The sequence below is a fragment of the Scyliorhinus torazame genome, chromosome 4 (assembly GCF_047496885.1).
Source record: "Scyliorhinus torazame isolate Kashiwa2021f chromosome 4, sScyTor2.1, whole genome shotgun sequence".
In the NCBI taxonomy this organism is placed as follows: Eukaryota; Metazoa; Chordata; class Chondrichthyes; order Carcharhiniformes; family Scyliorhinidae; genus Scyliorhinus; species Scyliorhinus torazame.
This window is the reverse complement of record NC_092710.1, coordinates 256727759-256747867: the sequence shown is the minus strand read 5'-3', so window position 1 is coordinate 256747867 and position 20109 is coordinate 256727759. Positions and strand designations below refer to the sequence as shown.

Here is a 20109-nt window from a genome sequence, read left to right as displayed (position 1 = left end):
ACAGTGAGTGACACAGTGGTGCATTACTGTCATGTTGGTCCATTGAAAAGGGGGGGATTGCAGGATTGGTGTTGGAAGGGTGATACATTTAGAAGCCGGTTGATTTTGTAATGCAAAAGCTGGTGATTGCCGTGTTTACAGAATACAATTGTGGGGAGGGATTTAGGGAGCGAGAGCAACAAAATGAGGCTGAGACAGCTGAATGCTCCAACTGCTAAGGAGTGAATGGAGGCAGGATGGATGCACAGAAAGGAAAATTAAAGAAAGTAAGCACTTAAAGAAAGAAAACTTGGTATGGGACATGAGGATGGGAGAGTTGCAGAGACATGGTAGGATTTAAGTCTTCAAAGTGGTGCTTTGGGTATAAGGTAAAAATGGAAAAGAACTAGAATAATAGGAAAACTGGATTTAGTGAGGTGCGGGATGTATGCGGGAGGATTTTTGGTGTCTGAGTAAAATTTGGGAAGCCAGCAAGCTGGAAATTCTTTTTTGTAAAATATTTTTATTCTCCATTTTCACATTTTCTTCAGAATTTACACCCCACCAACAAGCAGTAAACGGTAACAAATACAAAGTCAATCCCCATATCAACAACAACGATCCCATCCTCCCACCTCCCCAAACAACGCCCCATCTGACAATATAAACATCAAATAAAACGAAACCTTCCATGGTGGGAAAAACAAAGGGAAAAAATGAATCAGGAATCGCCTATGGTCACCATTGACCTATAGAGTCCACCCCCCTCCCCCTAACATTCAATGCCATGCAATCCCCGAGAGAGTACCGTAAATGACACCCATGAATTGTAAACACCGCCCCCCCCCCTGACTCCTCCCCTCCACTTCCTCTTATAAAACTCCTCCCACCAACCTCTGTTCCTTCCCCCCCCCCCCCCCCCCCCAAACTTTCCACCCCGGCTAGACTCATCGGAACCTGTTCTGCCAGGCTCCGATGGCCGCAGCCCCTCCCCCCACCTCCCGTTCACTGGCCGGCTTAAACCGGCCAGCGTGGAGGCCCACGCCTGGGTCCCTTTCCCTTTTGCCTGGTCCCAGGATAACCAAGAAATCCCCTTTATCACACAAACCCAGCATACACACCCAAGCCCCAAAGAAGCATCATTGCAAGTGAAAGTCCCATCTCTTCCCTTGTCCAAATACATGCAATGTTGGCTCATTTAGCACGTACACCAGCACGCAGTGAAAAAATACAGTCACATGAGGCTACATCGGTACATGACCATTTCTCAATTCAGCCACAGTCCTTCTGCCTTCGAAAACTCCTCCGCTGCTTCCGCCGTCCCAAAATAAAAGTCCTTGGATTTGTAGGTCACCCTGAACTTAGCTGGGTATACTATGCCGCACTGCACCTTACTGATGTACAATGCCTTCTTCACTCGGCTGAAGGCAGCCCGCCTCCTCGCCAGCTCCACCATAAAGTCCTGATAAATGCGTATACCAGCTCCAGCCCACTGCACCACCCGCTTCTGCTTTGCCCAGCACAGGACCTTCTCCTTCACACTACCTACGAAAACACAGAGTCACTACTCTTGGCGGCTCACTCTCCTTTGGTACAGGCCTCCACGACCGTTGAGCCCGATCCAGTTCATATCGGGAGGGATCATCCCCCTCCCCCAATAGCTTCGCCAACATTGTGGCAAAATACTCAGTCGGCCTCGCGCCTTCCACTCCTTCGGGCAGACCCACAATCCTCAGATTCTGTCGCCTGGATTGTTTTCCAAGTCGTCCATTTTGCCTCGCAGACCCTTGTTGATCTATCACCTTCCGCATCTCCTCCCCCCATCGAGGTAAGTTGATCACTGTGCTGCAATAATGTCTCTTCCACTTCCTTCAGCGCCTCACCTTGCTCCTGCACCTCCGCTACTGCGCACAATACCGCCGCCCTCACCGGGTCAATCGCCTCCTCCACCAGCACTTTCAATACCACCTCCATCTCCTTCCTCATCGCCTCCATGTGTTTTGTGAACTGCCTTTTGAGTTCCACGGCCATCACCTTAGTCATTTCTTCAGCCGTGGGCGATGCGGCCTCCCCGGTGCCCCAGCCTCCATTTTTCTTGCCATCCCCACGGTGACCTTTCCACTCCCCGACGGACTTTCAGCTGCTTTTTTCACGGCCGTTTTTTAACTTATTTTTGACATTTCCCTTCACTGTGCCTTCTCCCTGCTTTTGCCGCCTCCGTTGCCCCTGGGACTGGGCGTTAAACCCCGAAAATGCCGTTCCCAAACTGGAGCCCTCCAATGTCCCGCCTGCCATCACCGGAAGTCCGCAAGCTGGAAAACTTGGGTCTCAAGTTGACTGAGGAGGTAGTCATTTAGCAGGAGTGTCAAGTGATTTTATGGAGGTGGGAAAAAATGGTTTGGTGATGGTCAGCATATGGAACTTGAAACTTAGCTCTTGCTCAAGCAAGAATTCCCAAATTTGTTCATTTATAATCTGGGGAATTTTATGTCCCTCACCCCAACCAGCATATTTGAATGTTGGGGGATGCGGTGGGGAGAAACACACAAACTAAAATGGATGGCCAGCCCACCCTCCAGCTGTCCTCAATATTACAATAGGTGGGTAAGGGAGGGCCAGCGCTCCTGCCCACCTTTGGGTCTCTTAATGCTTAAAGTTGACAACTAAAGGCCTCTTTGTGTGTCTGCTGCCATGAAATGATGAGCAGAAGGAAAATGGGCATCCGTTGAAGGGGTGAATATCTAATTTATTTTCCCAAATGTCCTCTCTAACCCGGACCTCCACCCGCACCCCCCCCCCGCAAAGCTCTCCCTCGGGTCTCCATTCCCTCCCCAATTCAAAGACATTGGGATTCATGGTCATCTCAGGATTCCCTTGTCACTCTAGCAGCAACCTCGACTGTGTACTGGGACTGCTCAGCTGCCAGCCAATCAGATTGACTTGCAGCTCTCAAGGGCAGGGCTTCCTGTTGCTGAGGAGCAAAGGTTCCACCCCCACCTTGCTAAGCCCCCCTCCCCCCAACATATTATCGCTGTGAGGCAGCCTCTTGCAAATGCCCACTTCTCTACTGGGAAGGCAAGCATGCTTCTCCCACCCCCTGTAGAAGTCACCCCATAGAATTAGATTGATAGTCCGATGGCATCAGCTATAAGAAGAGATTGGATAAACTTGGTTTGTTTTCACTGGAACCACGGAGGTTGAGAGCTGACCTGATTGAAGTCTACAAAATTATGAGGGGCATGGACTGAGTGGATAGTCATAAGTTTTTTTCCAGGGTGGAAGAGTCAATTATTAGGGGACATAGGTTTAAGGTGCGAGGGGCAAAGTTTAGAGGAGATGAGCGATGGGTAGTGGGTGCTTGGAACTCGCTGCCGGAGGAGGTTGTGGAAGCAGATATGATCTTGACGTTTAAGGGCATATTGACAGATACATGGAGGATGGGAATAGTGTGATAAGGACCTTGGAAGTGTAGAAGGTTTTGGGCAGCATGATTGGCGCAGGCTTGGAGGGCCGAAGACTCTGTTCCTGTGCGTACTTTTCTTTGTTCAATAAGGAATGTGATAGGAAATGAATGTACTTATGAAAATGACCTCATGCCTATAGATGATGTCATTGAGAAGCAATAAGTAAATAGAAAAAAAGGGGCTAAGGATGTAATGGAGTTGAGTGGGGGTGGATGTTCAGAGAGAATGTGGCCAGGAGAAACCATTGCTGTAGATGGATTGGCCTAGTCAGGACATGTGGAATTATGGAGGGGCAGTCCCATACAGGTAGGCCACAGAGAAGAGGTGGCTAATAGGAATGAGGTGATCAACTCTGTTGAGATAGTAAGGATAGCACGACAGTCTTGGCTGAGGCAGAAATCAAAATTAGAAGGAGCTGTGAAGCAATGATATATGAAAGATATTTCAGCAAAAGGATGGGAGAGAAAGAGAGGGAACAGATCTAATTACAAATAGAGAAGTTTCAATGAGAATATTTTTAAGACAGCAGGTAATATGTGCATATGTCACATGACTGAGTCAAAAGTGTCCCAGGTTCAGAAATTATTCAACATAATAAACCATTAGTATTCAAACCCTGTGCAACATCCGATCAATCTAAGTCACAATATGCACTAATGATAATTGGTAATTACTGTTCATTAGGTTGTAACTTCAAAATGTATGAACACTACTTGATGTAGGTCAGTTTTAATATATTCAACATGGTGGCTGTGCACATTTCAAATGGATATTTGCATTTAGATGGCACATTTTCCATTCCCAGAAGTGGCCTCATTGATAATGCTAGACCAATTTCACTGACCAAGGAATTAATTTCTATATTTAAGTCATACAAATGCGACTTGTGACAGTGAAACTTCTATCTGCACATTATAATGCTAATCATTTGAGTTTCTGCTTTCTAAATCTCCTCTTTGTATTTACAAATATATAAACAGCTGAAATGCTACATTATCAAAATGCTTTTCTATTGTAAGGTCTTGCAGTTTAAAAAAAATAAATTCAGAGTACCCAATTCATTTTTTCCAATTAAGGGGCAATTTAGCATAGCCAATCCACCTACCCTGCACATCTTTGGGTTGTGGGGGCGAAACCACGCAAACACGGGGAGAATGTGCAAACTCCACCCGGATAGTGACCCAGAGCCAGGATCGAACCTGGGACCTCGGCGCCGTGAGACTGCAGTGCTAACCCACTGTGCCACTGTGCTACCCAAGGGCTTGCAGTTTTGTTGATAACTCTCAACTTTGTAATTCTATATCACCAAGAATTCCAATTTGAGTAAATCAAAATCAGTTATTCAGTAAGTGAGTAATCTCTAAACCCTTGCTGGTTTCACCGAGGTAGAAGAAAAAGGTCAGTGGCTTATATATATATTTTAGCCTTCATTCTTAGGAGACTGTTATATTGCAAGGATTGATCAAAGACATGTAATTAGAGATTGCAATACAGAAACAGCAGAGCTAAACTACCAATTCCCATATAGGCAATGGACGGTCATAGCCACTTGTGCTGCTTCACTCACCAACAGCTGAATTCCAGTTAAGTTTAACTGGGCAGCTGGCAGGATCTCACAATGGAAGATGCAGCACCAGAGCACTGTTTAAACTTGACTGCCGTGGGTGTGAAGTTCAAGCAGTGTGAGATTACCACTTGGGCCCCCTCCTTTCGCACATCTTGCGGAAATGCATCCTGTGACTTCACATCCAAATGGCGCAGCTCTGTTAGATTGACATGAAACTAAATTCACTTTCCTTCTGCAAATACTATGCAATTTGTAACTGCTGCCAACAGTCTCCCAGAAGAAAGTGGGGCAGGGGTGTTGGTGGGAGGACAACATTACTAATGTAGGAGACAGCTTCTTTATTCAACTTAAAAACATTGGCTGGCCTGGGAATCGAACCTGGGTCCCTGGTGCTGTGAAGCAACAGTGCTAACCAGTGTGCTAATGAGATCATCTTTCAATTGCCACCTCCGGCGGTGGAGATGTGCTGAGAATCGCACACCAGGTGGTTCTCCTCCCACGAACCTGAAAAATAGGCTCTTTTTGTCCCACTGACACCAAAAAAACATCCCCACACCACTACAACAACACGACAAGAGGGAATACTGCCAAATAGCAGCCATTCCAGAGGACATGTGGAAACCAGGAGTGGGCAAAGCCTGGACAATCAACGACCAAGCCAGCAGACACATGAAGTGGTGAAACTCAGGCCTCGCCAGAGGGAGAGGGACCAGCCCGCCACACCAGGGGATGGGTGGAAGATCATACTCTCAAGAGAGCTGAGAGAGCATCGGGAAGAGACAAAGTCGTACATTCAAGCTGCGGTGAAGTGAAGGGTGTGGTTGCCGAAGCTCTGGCCAACATGCAGGTGGCTCTGGATCAGGTAGAAAGGAGACTGGAAGCCCAGGAGGAAACGATCAAAGAGCTCGATAAAGCTTCAACAGACCAGGGCAACCAGATCATCGCCCTGAAGATGGAGGTGGCAAGGCAAGGGAATTCAAAAGGAAAAATCGAGGACCAGGAGAACAGGTCGAGGCGTCAAAATCTACGAATCATGTCCTACCGTAGGGGATCGAAGGTAGGAAACACACAGACAATGTGACCCAAATGCTGGGCAACTTGGTGGGAAGGGACAGCTTCCCCAACACACCAGAAATCGACAGAGCACACCGCCCGCTTCGCCCAAAGCCTGGGAACAGCCGAGGGTGATAATTGCCAAAATGGACCGATACCAGGACCGGGAACGAGTCCAGCGCTGGGTGAGACAAACCAAAAACTGTAACTGGGAATGTCACGGAATTCGGATTTATCGGGACATTGGGGCTGACCTCGCCAAGCGCCGGGCCGAATTTAATAGGGCGAAGGCTGCACTGTACAAATTTGGGATGCGGTACCCAGCCAAACCTTGGGTCACGTTCCAAGGCAGGGTCCCTGCGAATGCGGACAAGTTCGTCTCGGAGAACGGACTAGAGAAGCGGCAGTGGGGACAACGATGAAGAGCCCAGAGGAAGAGACTCTGAATGTATACTTTCCACTTTCTGAATTACCCACTGTGAACCACCACCAGATCGACCACTTTGCGTGGGATTGTACTGCCTCATTCTGGGGACAAGAGAGGAAGGTAGGGATAAATGCAGCACAGCATAGAAGAAGTTGAGGGAAATGGCGGGCAATGAGGTCCGGTAACGGGCGGCGGAAGGATGCACAACTAGCCCTGGGACAGGGGGCCACCACAGTAGTGGGGTAGCCAGCACCGGGAAGTGTGCAGGAGAGAGGCCGCGGCGCATCTCCCGCAAGGGGTAAAATGTCTGGCTGGGGTGGGGTTGGGGGGGGGGGGGGCAGATATCAGGAATAGGGGACAGTTAGGGGAAGAAACAGAGGGAAGGGAGAAGGGAACAGCCACAGGGGGGGGGGGGGGGGACACCACAAGGGAAATACAGGTGAAGAAGGATTAAGGACATTAGGCTTGCTAAAACAGGCAACTTGGAACAAAATGGAGCTGCAAGTAACCACTATGGAGGGTCCCTGAACAAAGGGAAACCAAGGAGTGCAGGGACACGTCCAAAAGGTAAGTATGGTTGACCCCGCAGGAGCGGGGGGGGACAAAATACCCCATCAGGGTAGTCATCTAGATCGTCAGGGGACTTAACTAGTGAAAAGATCCAGAGTCTTCACCCACCTGAAAATGAAATGAAATGAAAATCGCTTATTGTCACAAGTAGGTTTCAAATTAAGTTACTGTGAAAAACCCCTAGTCGCCACATTCTGGTGCCTGTTCGGGGAGGCTGGTACGATAGCTGACATAGTCTTCCTCCAAGAGACGCACTTGAGGGAGAAGGACCGACTGCGGGTAAGGAAGGGCTGGGTGGGACAGACCTCCCATTTCATTCCTGCTACGGGACGAAGGCCAGGGGGGTAGCCATACTGTTGAATAAGAGGACGGTGTTCACGGTGACGAGAACGGTTACAAACCCAGGGGGTAGGTATGTTATTGTGTTCTGTGACCTTGCCGTTTCAATGATGCACCCAGAACATCTGGTGACTTATCTAGAACGATGATCTATCCTTGCTGGCCATACCTGCGTCACCAGCTTCTTTCGTTTTTTAATGCAATGCTTTTTGAAGCTGCGTCGTTGTGTACTTTCTGGCCTGTCGGCCACATTGCCGATGTCTTCTTCATTCGTGTCATAGGTGCGAGTCACTATGTCCCCCACTCTCCTTCTCCCTTTTGTTTTTAATAAGTGCGATTTTGTAATTGATTTTGTGACTGCTCTTTTTCTGCTTGGGTTTGGTAGCACACATCTTGCCGCTGCCCTGCGCCATACGAGCGGTCGTTTGTGGATCTTCTGCTGAGCTGTCTCGTGTTAGCACACCTCCGAGAGACTGTGCAGTCATGGATAAGTCTGCACCTCGAGTAGCGGGCTGCAGAGTCTCGCACTCTGGTTTCTGGGTCGGATCCACAACCCCAATGTTGGGTGCTGCCCCTGCATCCTGTGTTTGAGCCGCAAGTGATGGGTCCTCATCACTCGAAACGATAATGCATAGGTCATCTTTTCCTGAAGAATCAAGTAATGGCTCATCCTCTTGTAATATTTTACACGTATCGTCCGTCGTTGTGGAACTGCATACAGATACAGCCATGTCTGGTAACTTGGTATAAGTATCATCTGTCATTGTGGAGCTGCATACAGATACAGCCATCTGCTCCTCGAACTCATCTTTCGGTGGAGTGGCCTCGAGTATTGGGGAGTCCACTACTGGAATCATTTCATGGGCCTGAGATTATTCATCGTATGCTTCTTGAGCCAGTTTCTCCGGAATGGGTATGGGCAGCACGGTACACAGTGGTTAGCACTGTTGCTTCACAGAGCCAGGGTCCCAGCTCCAATTCCCAGCTTGGGTCACTGTCTGTGTGGAGTCTGCACGTTCTCCCCGTGTCTGCGTGGGTTTTCTCCGGGTGCTCCGGTTTCTTCCCACAAGTCCCGAAAGACGTGCTGTTAGGTGAATTGGACATTCTGAATTCTCCCTCTGTTGTACCCGAACAGGCGCTGGAATGTGGCGATTAGGGGCTTTTCACAGTAACTTCATTGCAGTGTTAATGTAAACCTACTTATGACAAAGATTATTATATCTTCCGTTATTAGTTTGTTCGTAGGTGAGTTTTGCATTCCAAAGTGTCTACTCCTGCAATCTCACTTTCAGCCTCTGCATATGCCACCTTAGAGCTTTCACACTTCTTGGTGTGCTGCGCCGACTGGGAGTCCCTTGTGATCACCTCGCCATTCCCGCCAAACCACTGGAATAGCGCTTCACAGGCTTCCTCATCCAGCTTACCATCACACCCGCGAAACAACCTGACTAGCGTTTCATAGTCGTCCACATCTGGCTCACCCTCTGAGACTTTACATTCCTCATTGTACATGGTCTTCGTAAATATTGTCGTAGTACTCATCATCGGAGTTAGTATCATCTGCAACGGCTTCTCCGTTGCCCATGGAATTGTGTTCACGCAGGAGGCGACCAATTTCAAAGTCAGCAGCGCATTTTGGTGCAGAACATTTATTTAACACTCCATGCTGTGTAACTTCAGGAGGACTGAAGAAATTGAAGAATGAGTCATTTGGTACAGTTTTCGTAACTGTTTTAAGAGTACCCTGATCCTTGTGCTTCAGCTTCGCTTTAATGGTTTTCAATGTGACATTTCTTTCTTTCTTCCAGTCAATCTGGCACCCTGTCCATCCCGTGATTTCTAGTTCATCACAGAATGAGAATTCATGCTCGTCAGGCCGCAATTCCAGCTGGTATACTTTCATAATTACCTCATTTGTGAAATATTCATTTGACTCAAACATAAATTCCAGAGTGAAGCTCATTGGCTGTTCAAGCTCTGAACATTTAACGTTCACATCTTGTACGTGCTTTAATATAGGCTCATCATGCTCCTGAATCATGCCACTTAGTATGTACACCTTCTTGAAGACTGTTAACCAGAAATCTGGAATTCCCTTTGGCTCTTCCACCCCTTCATCTGATTTGTAGTCCTCCGCCTGGACTATCGCTTGTTTCTCATTGAATAACTGCACCAGCATCTCTCATTGAGAGTCGGGGAATCGTCTGGCCACCCGCTGTCTGGAACATACAGCTGCCTAACTAAGTTCAGGGCCTCACAAACATCCGCTCCTATGATGGGCTCGCTTTTCATGTCCACAATGGAAAATCGTAACATGTAAGTTGTGTCAAGCTGAGTTCACATCCACCCAGTGCCTCAATCTCCTTCCCACCGTAGAGTATCGGCAGTCTCGATTGATCAACAACTTTCGGTTTAACGTGCAGCCCGTGAAAATCAGACAGACTGAGGAGGTTGGCCCTCATTCCCATTTCGAGGTCGTATTTTATCAACTTGTCGTTCATCAACAGTAGAGTTGTCCATCTACTTTCGATGGCATTGGGTTTGTCATTACTATCGTCACGACTGTTCAGAAAGACGTCTTTACTATTTATGGTCGGACTCATCCGGTTCCTGGTTGAAATTAGATCAATGAAGAACTGTTCTTCCGGGGGCATCTCATCAACTGCGTTGACTGATCTGATTTGGTCCAATGTAGGATGCGAGAAACATTGTTTCGCAAAATGATTTGGACGGCCACACCTGAAGCATACTTTTCTCTATGATGGACATTACCGTGGCCAATGTCGGTTGCCACATCTCTGGCAAACAATGGCGGCTCCAGTCGGCTGCTTAAAATGGCCGCCCGCACTGAGACGTTTCTTATTGACCCGCGACATAGTGCTGATGGCGCTGGTGTCTTCTTCCATGTTGGCGCCAAAATGTTTCGAACTGTACTGATCAGCTGTGCAGCCAGCTCACTCGCATGGCAAACCTTAATAGCATTTTCTAATTTCAAGTCTTATTCCCGTAACAGTCTCTCACGGAGCTTATTCAATATCCCAAACACTATTTGGTCATGAATCATCGATGACTTTAGATTATTGAAATTGCAGGACTGGGCCTTCAGCCTCAAATCGGTTACAAAGCTGTCAAAAGGTTTGCCTGGTTTCTAGATATGTGTACGATAAATCTATCTTTCAAATGTTTCTTTTTTTTCGGAGAGCAATGCCGATCGCAGTACTTTATCACCTCATTGCTGCTCTTGCTTTCTTCTTCACTATCAAAAATGAAGGGATTGTAGATTTTGATTGCTTGTGGACCTGCTACCATGTGCAGCAACGCACTGCATCTCTCACCAGGCTGTGCCTGCAGGCCAAGGGCTGAAACATAGAGTTTAAACTGTTGTTGAAAACATGCCAGTTTTCATCTATGTTACCCGAGACTTGAAGCTGGTGGGGTGCCTTTAATTCTTCCATCTTGAAGTTCACCGTTGTTTGCTGCATTGAGTTGCCAATAGCTGTAGTTCACCACGTCGGTGGAAGAATTTTCTCTTTTCGTTCTTCGGCCTGTTTCACATTATCTTTTCTTCTGTTCTCTTTAACTGTTCAACCTCCTTGTACCATGTTGTATTCTGTGACCTTGCCATTGCAATGATGCACACAGAACATCCGGTGACTTAACTAGAACAATGATTTATTGATGGACACATGGAAAGATAACAAACAGAACACTATACAGACAAAGTTACTAAATGAGTTCCATGAAGCCTCCTGGAACTACTGTATGTGCAACTGTCCTGTTGTACACCTTACTACCAACTAGCGAGTGTCTCGTGTCATGTGACCAATTTCTGACGCCACCAGGTGGTCACATTTGTAACTATTACAAATAAATATTCACATGCATATCACCACATGCGTCATGGTCATCGGTGCCCTAGACAGGACACCGGTAGTCCTGGTGAACATGTACATTTCCAACTGGGACGACATGGAGTTTATTAAAAACAGCATGGCGCAAATCCCCGACATAGACACACACTGACTAATCATGGGGGAGACGTTAACTGTGCACAGGACCCACGAATGGACAGGTCGAAGCCTAAAATGGGAAAGAACTCCAACGTGGCAAAAGAGCTCGGCACATTCATGGAGCAGATAGGGGCAGTGGGCCCATGGCAGTTCACCTACCCAGGAGAGGAGGAGGTCTCCTTCTTCTCCCAAGTACACAATGTATACTCGTGGATCGACTTCTTTGTAACGGGGAAATCAGTGGTTCCAGGGCTAGTAAGAGCGGAATATTCCACGGTTGTAATCTCCAACCATGCTCCACATTATATGGATGGAAGACTGGAGACGGGCAGTGCCCAACGCACCTCATGGAGGTTGGATATGGCCCTCCTGGCCGACAAGGCCTTCTGTGAGAAAATATTGCAGGCCATGGATGAATATGTTACTAACAACCAGAATGGGGACGTTTCACCCTCCACATTCTGGGAGGCGCTAAAGGCTGTGATCAGGAGTGAAATTATTGCTTACAAAGTACGAAGAGATAGGAAGAGAGGGTAGCTAGGCAACGGCTAATCGACTCCATACTGGAGGTAGACCGGTCATACTCCTAGTGGAGAGGAAGAAAACACAGATGGACTTTCACCTGCTTTCCACAAGGAAAGCAGTGCACCAACTCTGCCAGGCATGGGGGACCCTGTGCGAGCACGGAGACAAGGCGAGCCGCCTGCTGGCTCACCAGCTGAGAAAGTAGGCAGCCACGAGGGAAATAGCCCAGCTTAGGGACAGCAAAGGCAACTTAGTAGCGGAGCCGGATAAGATCAACAAGGCATTCAAGACCTTCTACCAGTAGCTGTACATCTCTGAGCTCCCAGTAGGGGGCTTGAGGATAACACACTTCCTCGATGGACTGGACATGCCAGTACTGGGGGAGGGTAGGAGACGGGGCCTGGAAGCACCGCTAGACCTGGGAGAAATCATGTCGAGTATCAGTTCCATGCAGGCGGAAAAGGCACCGGGACCAGATGGTTTCCCGGTGGACCCACACCTGCGGGAGATGTTCACAGATTCACTGCCGATGGGCACCCTGCCACCTATGCTAGCACAAGCCTCAATCTCACTGATACCTAAGAAAGACAAAGATGCAACAGAATGCAATTCCTACAGACACATCTGCCTGTTAAACGCAGATGTGAAAATACTGGCCAAGAACTTAGCCAAAAGGCTGTAGGACTGCATACCAGAGGTGGTTGCAGAAGACCAGACGAGCTTTGTCAAGGGTAGACATTGTTGCTAACTTTGGTTGGCTCTTAATTCGTTGCCCGTTGGGTCTTTACTGAATTTGCTCTGTTTCTATAACCTTTGCTCTAGAGTCGCCAGGTATCTTTATGATACCGCCACGAGGTTCAAGTTCAAGTAATGATCAATAACTCGACACACCAATTAGTAAGATTCAAATCAAAACACATTTATTATACACAGTCAATCACTACTCATGCATAAAACTCTACTTACTAGACTATCTCTATCACTAAAAGGCCTATACTTAGCTTTGGGACTGGCTCACCAGGTCAGGGGAACAAATGGCCTTTTGTTTGATCTGAGTTTGTAGGATTCAAAAGCTGGTATGGACTGGTAGGTAGGAGCGCCTATCTCGTAGAGTGGGTTGACTGGAGACTTACTTGGTTGTTGCGGCAGCTAGGCAGGTCACTGTCAAGGGTTGTTTCGCGCTGCTGAGTTACCCTGCCAAGAAGACCGATTTGAACTTGGGAGCTCTATTTTATAGTCCCCAGGGGCTCCGCGCCGTTTGGGCGGACCCCGTATCTGATTCCAAATGATTGGACTATGTTCCGATCATTTGGATCGATTTCTCCAATACTGGAGTTGTTCCCTGATCGCTGGGCGATCTCTGAGTGTCCGTTGGCCTTCCTTTGTCTTGGCTCCTGCTGGCGCCGAGGAGTCTGGCTTGGCCTTATTGACCTTACATGTTTCAATTGTACCCAGGGATCGCTCATTAGTATGCAGATGGCTGAGAGTTTCAGTGCTGTCTGTGCTTTTGCAAGTTCTAATACACAGGATTTTTGCACTTGCTAGTTTTTGCCTGTGTTGGCTGAATTTCCCTGTAGTCTTTGTAGATCACCATTTTAAGTCGGGAAGTGGCCAACCCAGGTGGCTACAACATCGAACATCAGGTGCCTGCTAAACGTGATCATGACCCCATGTCGGGAGAGAACACCAGAAGTGATCGTCTCCTTGGAAACAGAAAAGGCCTTTGACAGAGTCGGTTCGGCTTGGAACAGGGTTCACCACCTGGGTGACGCTCCTGTACAACGCTCCCACAGCGAGCGTACAGACAAATACCACCAGCTCTCAGTACTTCCAGCTGCACAGAGGCACAAGGCAGGGATGTCCGTTATCCCTGCTGCTATTCACCCTGGGGATTGAACCACCAAGGGCAGCAAAGAACTGGAAAGGGATCCAGAGAGGAGACAGAGGGCACAGAGTCTCGCTATATGCGGATGACCTTCTCCTCTACATCTCAGACCCACAAAGCAGCATGGATGGAATCACGGCGCTCTTGAAAGAGTTTGGAACCTTCCCGGGCTACAAACCGAACCTGAGCAAAAGCAAGATCTTCCCGGTGAACCCGCAAGGAGGATAGGCAAAGCTGGAGGGGTTGCCTTGTAAACAGGCCCGATACAGATTCCGCTACCTGGGGATCCAAATCGCTCATGACTGGACAGGGGTCCACAAATGGAACTTGACCAGTCTGATGGAGGAAGTGAAAAAGGACATGCAGAGATGGAACGCACTCCTACTCTCCCTGATAGGGAGAGTGCAGACGATCAAGACGAACGTACTGCCCAGGTTCCTCTTCCTGTTTAGATCCATCCCGACCTATATCCCCAAGGCCTTTTTCAACTCACTGGACAAACTGATTATGGCATTTGTGTGGGGTTGGAAGAATGCAAGGATCCCAAAGAGAGTACTGCAGAGAACGAGATTCCCACTGGGCCTAGCCCTCCCAAACCTGCAATATTATCACTGGTGGCAATCATGGAAAGGGTAAAGGGGTGGATAAAGGAGCCAGAAGCTGAATGGATGCTTATGGAGGTGAATTCCTGCAGAGGGACCTCCCTCTGGGCCCTCGCCACGGCGGCACTCTCAACCCCCCTGAATAAATATTCAACGGGCCCAGTGGTAGTAGCAACACTCTGGTCGTGGAATCAACTGCAACAGCATTTTGGATAAACCAAAGTGTCCAACAAGGCCCATGTCCAACAACCACAGATTCACGCCTGCGACTAAGGACGCCACCTTCAAAAGGTTGAACCAGGATGGGGGGGCGCTGACAGTGGGGATATTTACACTAACAAAAGGTTAACAATGCTCAAAGAGCTGACAGAAAGATAGCAGCTGACGGGGGGAATGAACTCAGGTACCTACAACTCTAAAACTTCCTACAAAGTGAAACAAGGACGTATCCACGACCACCACGACAATCACTGCTGGAGGACCTCTGGACGCAGACATCTGAGGGAAAGGGAATTGTGGTGACATGTACGGGCGCCTGCTAAGGGGGGCTAACAATTGGACGAGGAGAGGGAGAAGTGGGAGAAGGACTTGGGGTTTGAAATAGGGTGGGGCCTCTGGAGCAAAGCACTGCACAGGGTCAACTCCACCTCCACATGCGCAAGGTTAAGCCCAATGACGCTAAAAGTGGTGCACAGAGCCCACTTCCACAGAACCCGAATGAGCAGGGTCTTCCCGGAGGTGGGGGACAAATGCGAATGGTGCCAAGGTGGCCCCGCCAACTACACTCACATGGTCTGGTCTTGCCCCAGACTTGCTGGGTTCTGTATAGCCTTCTTTGAGGCAATGTCCAGGGTAGTGGGGATGAGGGTGGAGACTTGCCCAAGAATGGCAGTCTTCTGGGTATCAGAACAGCCAGCTCTCTTCATGGGGAGAAGGGCCAACGCCCTTGCCTCCCTAATTGCCCGCCAGAGAATCCTGCTCGGCTGGTGGTCAGCAGCACTGCCCAAAGCTGCAGACTAGCAGTCCGACACATCAGAATTTCTCCAAAAGGAGAAAATTAAATTCACCATCCGAGGGTCGGAGGAGGAGGAGGAGGGCTTCCACAAAACAAGGGATCCATTCGCTTGGTTGTTCCAAGATGTGTTTGTAGCCAGCAGCGAAAATGTCAAAGAATAGGAGAGGGTAGCCATGACACAGCAAGGGAGGGAGGGGGAGTGGGGGGGGGGGAGGGGCAGGGGGACATGAAACCCAACCATGCCCAACAAAAGAAACATGAGAAGCAATATCACACCAACATAACTGGAGCAGGGTTCAAGAACAGGTGAGGGAAGAAGGAAAGATAAATGGCCAAGGGGGAGGGCAGGAAAGGATAAAAGCGGGAGGGGGCGTGGGGAGCAGGGGAAACAGCCGGGGGGGGGGGGGGGGGGGGAGCAGGGAAAACGGCCAGAATCAACAAACTAGTGGGAAACGAACAGGAAATTGTAACCGCCACTGTAAATAATGCAAGAAGAAGAACGATGATGTATGTATGTAAATAATTGAAACAGAACGATGTGTAAATATTTTCTTTCTCCTCTATCTCCTAATGTTTGTCCACGCCTATCCTTGTTTTGTATACCACAAAATACTCAATAAAAACATTTTTAAAATATATTTTAATTGCCTGAATTCACAGGATTCAATGAGCTGTGTTACCGTAGCATATACTGATCAAGAGACTCTTTTCACCTTGAGTATTGAATGCATAGATTTCATAAGTTACTTTCACTTGGGGTTCAAAGTGTGCCTTCAAGGCTTTCAAGGTTTCTGTCTTCTGCTTCTTTTCTGTTCTTTGGACAGATTTGGGGTAGAATATAATTTGTTTCAGTCTCTCCCCAGCATTGTTAACAGTGTTGCTGCTTGGATTGGCTCCCTCTTGTTCATTAAATCTGTTGTTATCTCATAATTTTGCCAATGCAAAAATGCGAGTTTGTCCACATAGCACCTTTCATTCCGACAGTAACCGGGGGAGGAAAATTAACAGCCACTTTTGACTTGCCAGTAATTTATTTGTGACCTGCTTTTTGTTTATTTTACCTTTTCAGTGGCTTTTTCAGCAGCTTTAGGTATTTTTGTGTTCCCCTTTCAGTAGCTGTGGCTTCTCTCTAGCTTTTCAAAACTCAATATCAGCTCCACTTCTGGTACCATGTTATGAACTCAAAGACTATATTGCCTCTAGTACAGTGCCTTTATTAGAACTGAGTGTAACATGGCTGCCTGTGGCTTGTCCCACATAGCAGAAGTCACTTGACTATGGCAAACCAGGTAGGACCTTTTTAGTGCATGATTTTATATCTATTCCAAACATGCTCCTCAATCCTTTTCATAATGGTGCTGGCCTCAGGTCAGCTTTCAGTCTTTTCTCTTTAAGAGTATTTCAGACCCAATGTCCAGTTCATCACATTTTCCAGTAACATTCAAAGTTATAACTTCTGGTGGATTTTGATTTTGTTTATTGTCATGTGTACCGAGGTACAGTGAAAAGTATTTTTCTGCGACCAGCTCAGCAGATCATTAAATACATGAAAACAAAAGAAAAGAAAATACATAATAGGGCAACACAAGGTACACAATGTGAAATGAAATGAAAATTGCTTATTGTCACAAGTAGGCTTCAATTGAAGTTACTGTGAAAATCCCCTAGTCACCACATTCCGGCGCCTGTTCGGGGAGGCTGGTACGGGAATTGAACCGTGCTGCTGGCCTGCTTGGTCTGCTTTAAAAGCCAGCTATTTAGTCCAGTGTGCTAAACCAGCCTACTACATAACTACATAAACACCGGTATTGGGTGAAGCACACAAGGGCGTAGTGTTAATGAGGTCAGTCCATAAGAGGGTCATTTAGGAGCCTGGTGACAGTGGGGAAGAAGCTGCTTTTGAGACTGTTCGTGTGTGTTCTCAGACTTTTGTATCTCCTGCCCGATGAAAGAAGTTGGAAGAGTGAGTAAGCCGGGTGGGAGGGGTCTTTGATTATGCTGCCCGCTTTCCCCAGGCAGCGGGAGGTGCAGATGGAGTCAATGGATGGATGGGCTTAAGTAGGGTGCTCATTCCAAGGGCTGGTGCATACTCAATGGGCTGAATGGCCGCCTGCACTATAAATTCTATGAATTTGACACTGTTCCAAAACAACATGGTTCAGTTTCTCTGCACAAGCCCAGCTTCTGGGGATATGGGGATGTGGCGTGGAAGTGGGCCAAGGTGGAGTTCTCTTTCAGAGGGGCGGTGCTGACTCGATGGGCCGAATGACCTCTTCCAGCACTGTCGGCTTCTATGGATTCTGTGACTGCTGGTCCCGAGAGTGGGCTGGAGATTTTGACTGGTCTATGTGCAGCAGAAGTTCTAGTGTGGTAAGCTTGCATTTATATTCCGACTTGATATTTTAAAATCTCACTCCACAATTCACACTCCAGTGAAATATTGATTTCGCATTATTCACACAACAATTGTTAACAGTTTCATTCACACCAGTGAATTATTGATTTTTAAACTTTTTTGCCACTACCAATTTAATCAGAAACCATCCACTGAAACTGCAACTCTGTCTTTCCCACTGAGCCAATGACCAGGAATCTGTGCAGACAAGTGGTTCAGTACTGATTATACAAAGGAAAAAGTGGCTAATAGGATCATGGAAGCATAAATTCACAGAGACTTTTGTCCGCAAATATGGACAAGTGAACACCAGTAGTGAATCTCTGCTTAAAATGCAGATTGTGGGTACTCATAGCCAAAGTTTCATTTTTTCATCAGCAGGACGATGGATAATGTAATTCTTAAATTTATAAGTAATCAGGGGCCTGATGACTTGAATGTCACATGAACGGGTAATAATATTATAGCCTAAAATATGTGGACACCATAACCCACATCTGAAGCCTTTGATGGGATCTGCAGTTCATCATTTCTGTGCAGCTAGTTTCCACTTCATTATGATAAATTCTGCGGGGGGTCTTGACCTTAGATTAGGTAGTTTTGTTCAAATCAAACAACAATAACAAGACTTATGGGTGTAAATTTACTGAGTGAATATTAATGCTGCGAAACCTTGCCTGTCACTGGTGCAAAATAAATAATCATAGAAACTATGCCTGGACTTTGCAGCTCGCATTGGCATAGGTGAGGTTTTTTGCCACCTGCTCCTACTCAGAAAATCCATGTCCTGAATTTTGGCTTTTGGTTGGAATTGCTACCTATGCTTCTTTAATTTGGCACAGCTTCCTGCACTCTGAACTCTGACTCTGGCCGATGGGTTCAGGTCACATTTGAGGATTTGTGTGTATAATTGAGTCTGAGGTTCCACTGCACAACTCACAGTGCCACATTGTGTAAGGTGCTTTCCATTGAGTCCAGTGTTAAACAGACCCCCACCCCACCACCACCACCCGACACACTAACACACACATAGATACCTGTATCTGTGGTTCAGACGCATGATAGAAATGTCCTAATTCTATTTGAAGAGCAACAGAACATTTTTGTTGTGGCTTCACCAACATTCTTCCCTCAATCAAAAAAGATCAATTGGGCATCCATTCAATTCTGATTTCTGGGATTTCCCTGCAAATACATTGCCTATTCTATTTGCCCAATTAATGGCAGTCATTCCACTTCATATCTCTTCTGTGTATATAAATGTATGTTTCTTTGGGAGTTCTCCCACTCTGCTATAATTATTTTCCAAAACCCAAGAATAGGCAGCCAATTTGCTATGTCAATCAGGTGAATAGAGCACATCAGATAGCAGTTTAATTGGCTTACCGGGAAGCGTTCAGTAAAATCTTGCATCACAACTGCAGAGGCCCTTTCAGGTAAATACTAATGTTATTTTTGTGTGACCAGATGGAGCAAATATGCTTCTCCAGCCTACAGAAGAATAATGGGCTGGATTCTCCATTTCTGAGGCGAAATGCCGGCGCAAACGGAGAATCCGTGGTGTTCCACGATGGGAAAATTGGCGCAAATCTCTCACCAATTCCGGTACCAGTGTGCGACTAGCACCACGGAGAATGGCCGGAGAATCGCTGGGTCCTGGGCCGCGCATGCGCAGGGCTGACAAGCTGCAGCCAAGCACGCTTACACCCCCAACGGTCGTGCCAGGAAACATGGCGCTGGTTGTGCTGAACCACCCTCCCCGACCACACAGCCCATCCCCTGGCCAGCCCCCACCACTCCCCCCAGCCCTAGCAGAAGCTCCCCAGGCAGTGGCACGGATCTCTGCCGAGTGTGACGGCGCTGGACACTGTCCGCAGCCGGCAAGCCAGGTTCATAACCGCTAGGACCGCAAGTGGCCCACGCCATCGGGAACTCGGCCCATCAGAGGCGAAGCATCGTGGGAGGGCCGGCTTATGATGTGCCAATGGGCATTACGGCTGTGCGCGGCCCGATGACGTCGATTTGGAGGGGGCGGAGCGCCTGCCCCAATTCCAGCATCGGAAGCCATTCTCCACCTGATCAGCATTCCCGATTTTGGTGTCGGGCTCCAGAGAATCCTGCCAAATGTTTGTTACTTGAACCCCAACCCGCACGCATCAATCGTAACTCCCCTCAACCCCAACTTAACTTTCACTCAGTAGGGAATTGTATCCAGGGGGTATTAGGGGCTGGTTTAGCACAGGGCTAAATTGCTGGTTTTGAAAGCAGACCAAGGCAG

The 20109-nt window shown here is 47.7% G+C and overlaps 1 protein-coding gene across 1 annotated transcript in view; it reads left to right on the top strand.

Moving 5' to 3' along the window:
* Positions 1-20109, top strand: part of LOC140411488 (uncharacterized) — a 193586-nt gene that overhangs the window by 83297 nt on the left and 90180 nt on the right. Inside the window, exon 5 of the mRNA XM_072500580.1 lies at positions 5858-6067. Coding sequence (XP_072356681.1) covers positions 5858-6067 — 210 coding nt within the window. The remainder of the gene's footprint in view (positions 1-5857; positions 6068-20109) is intronic.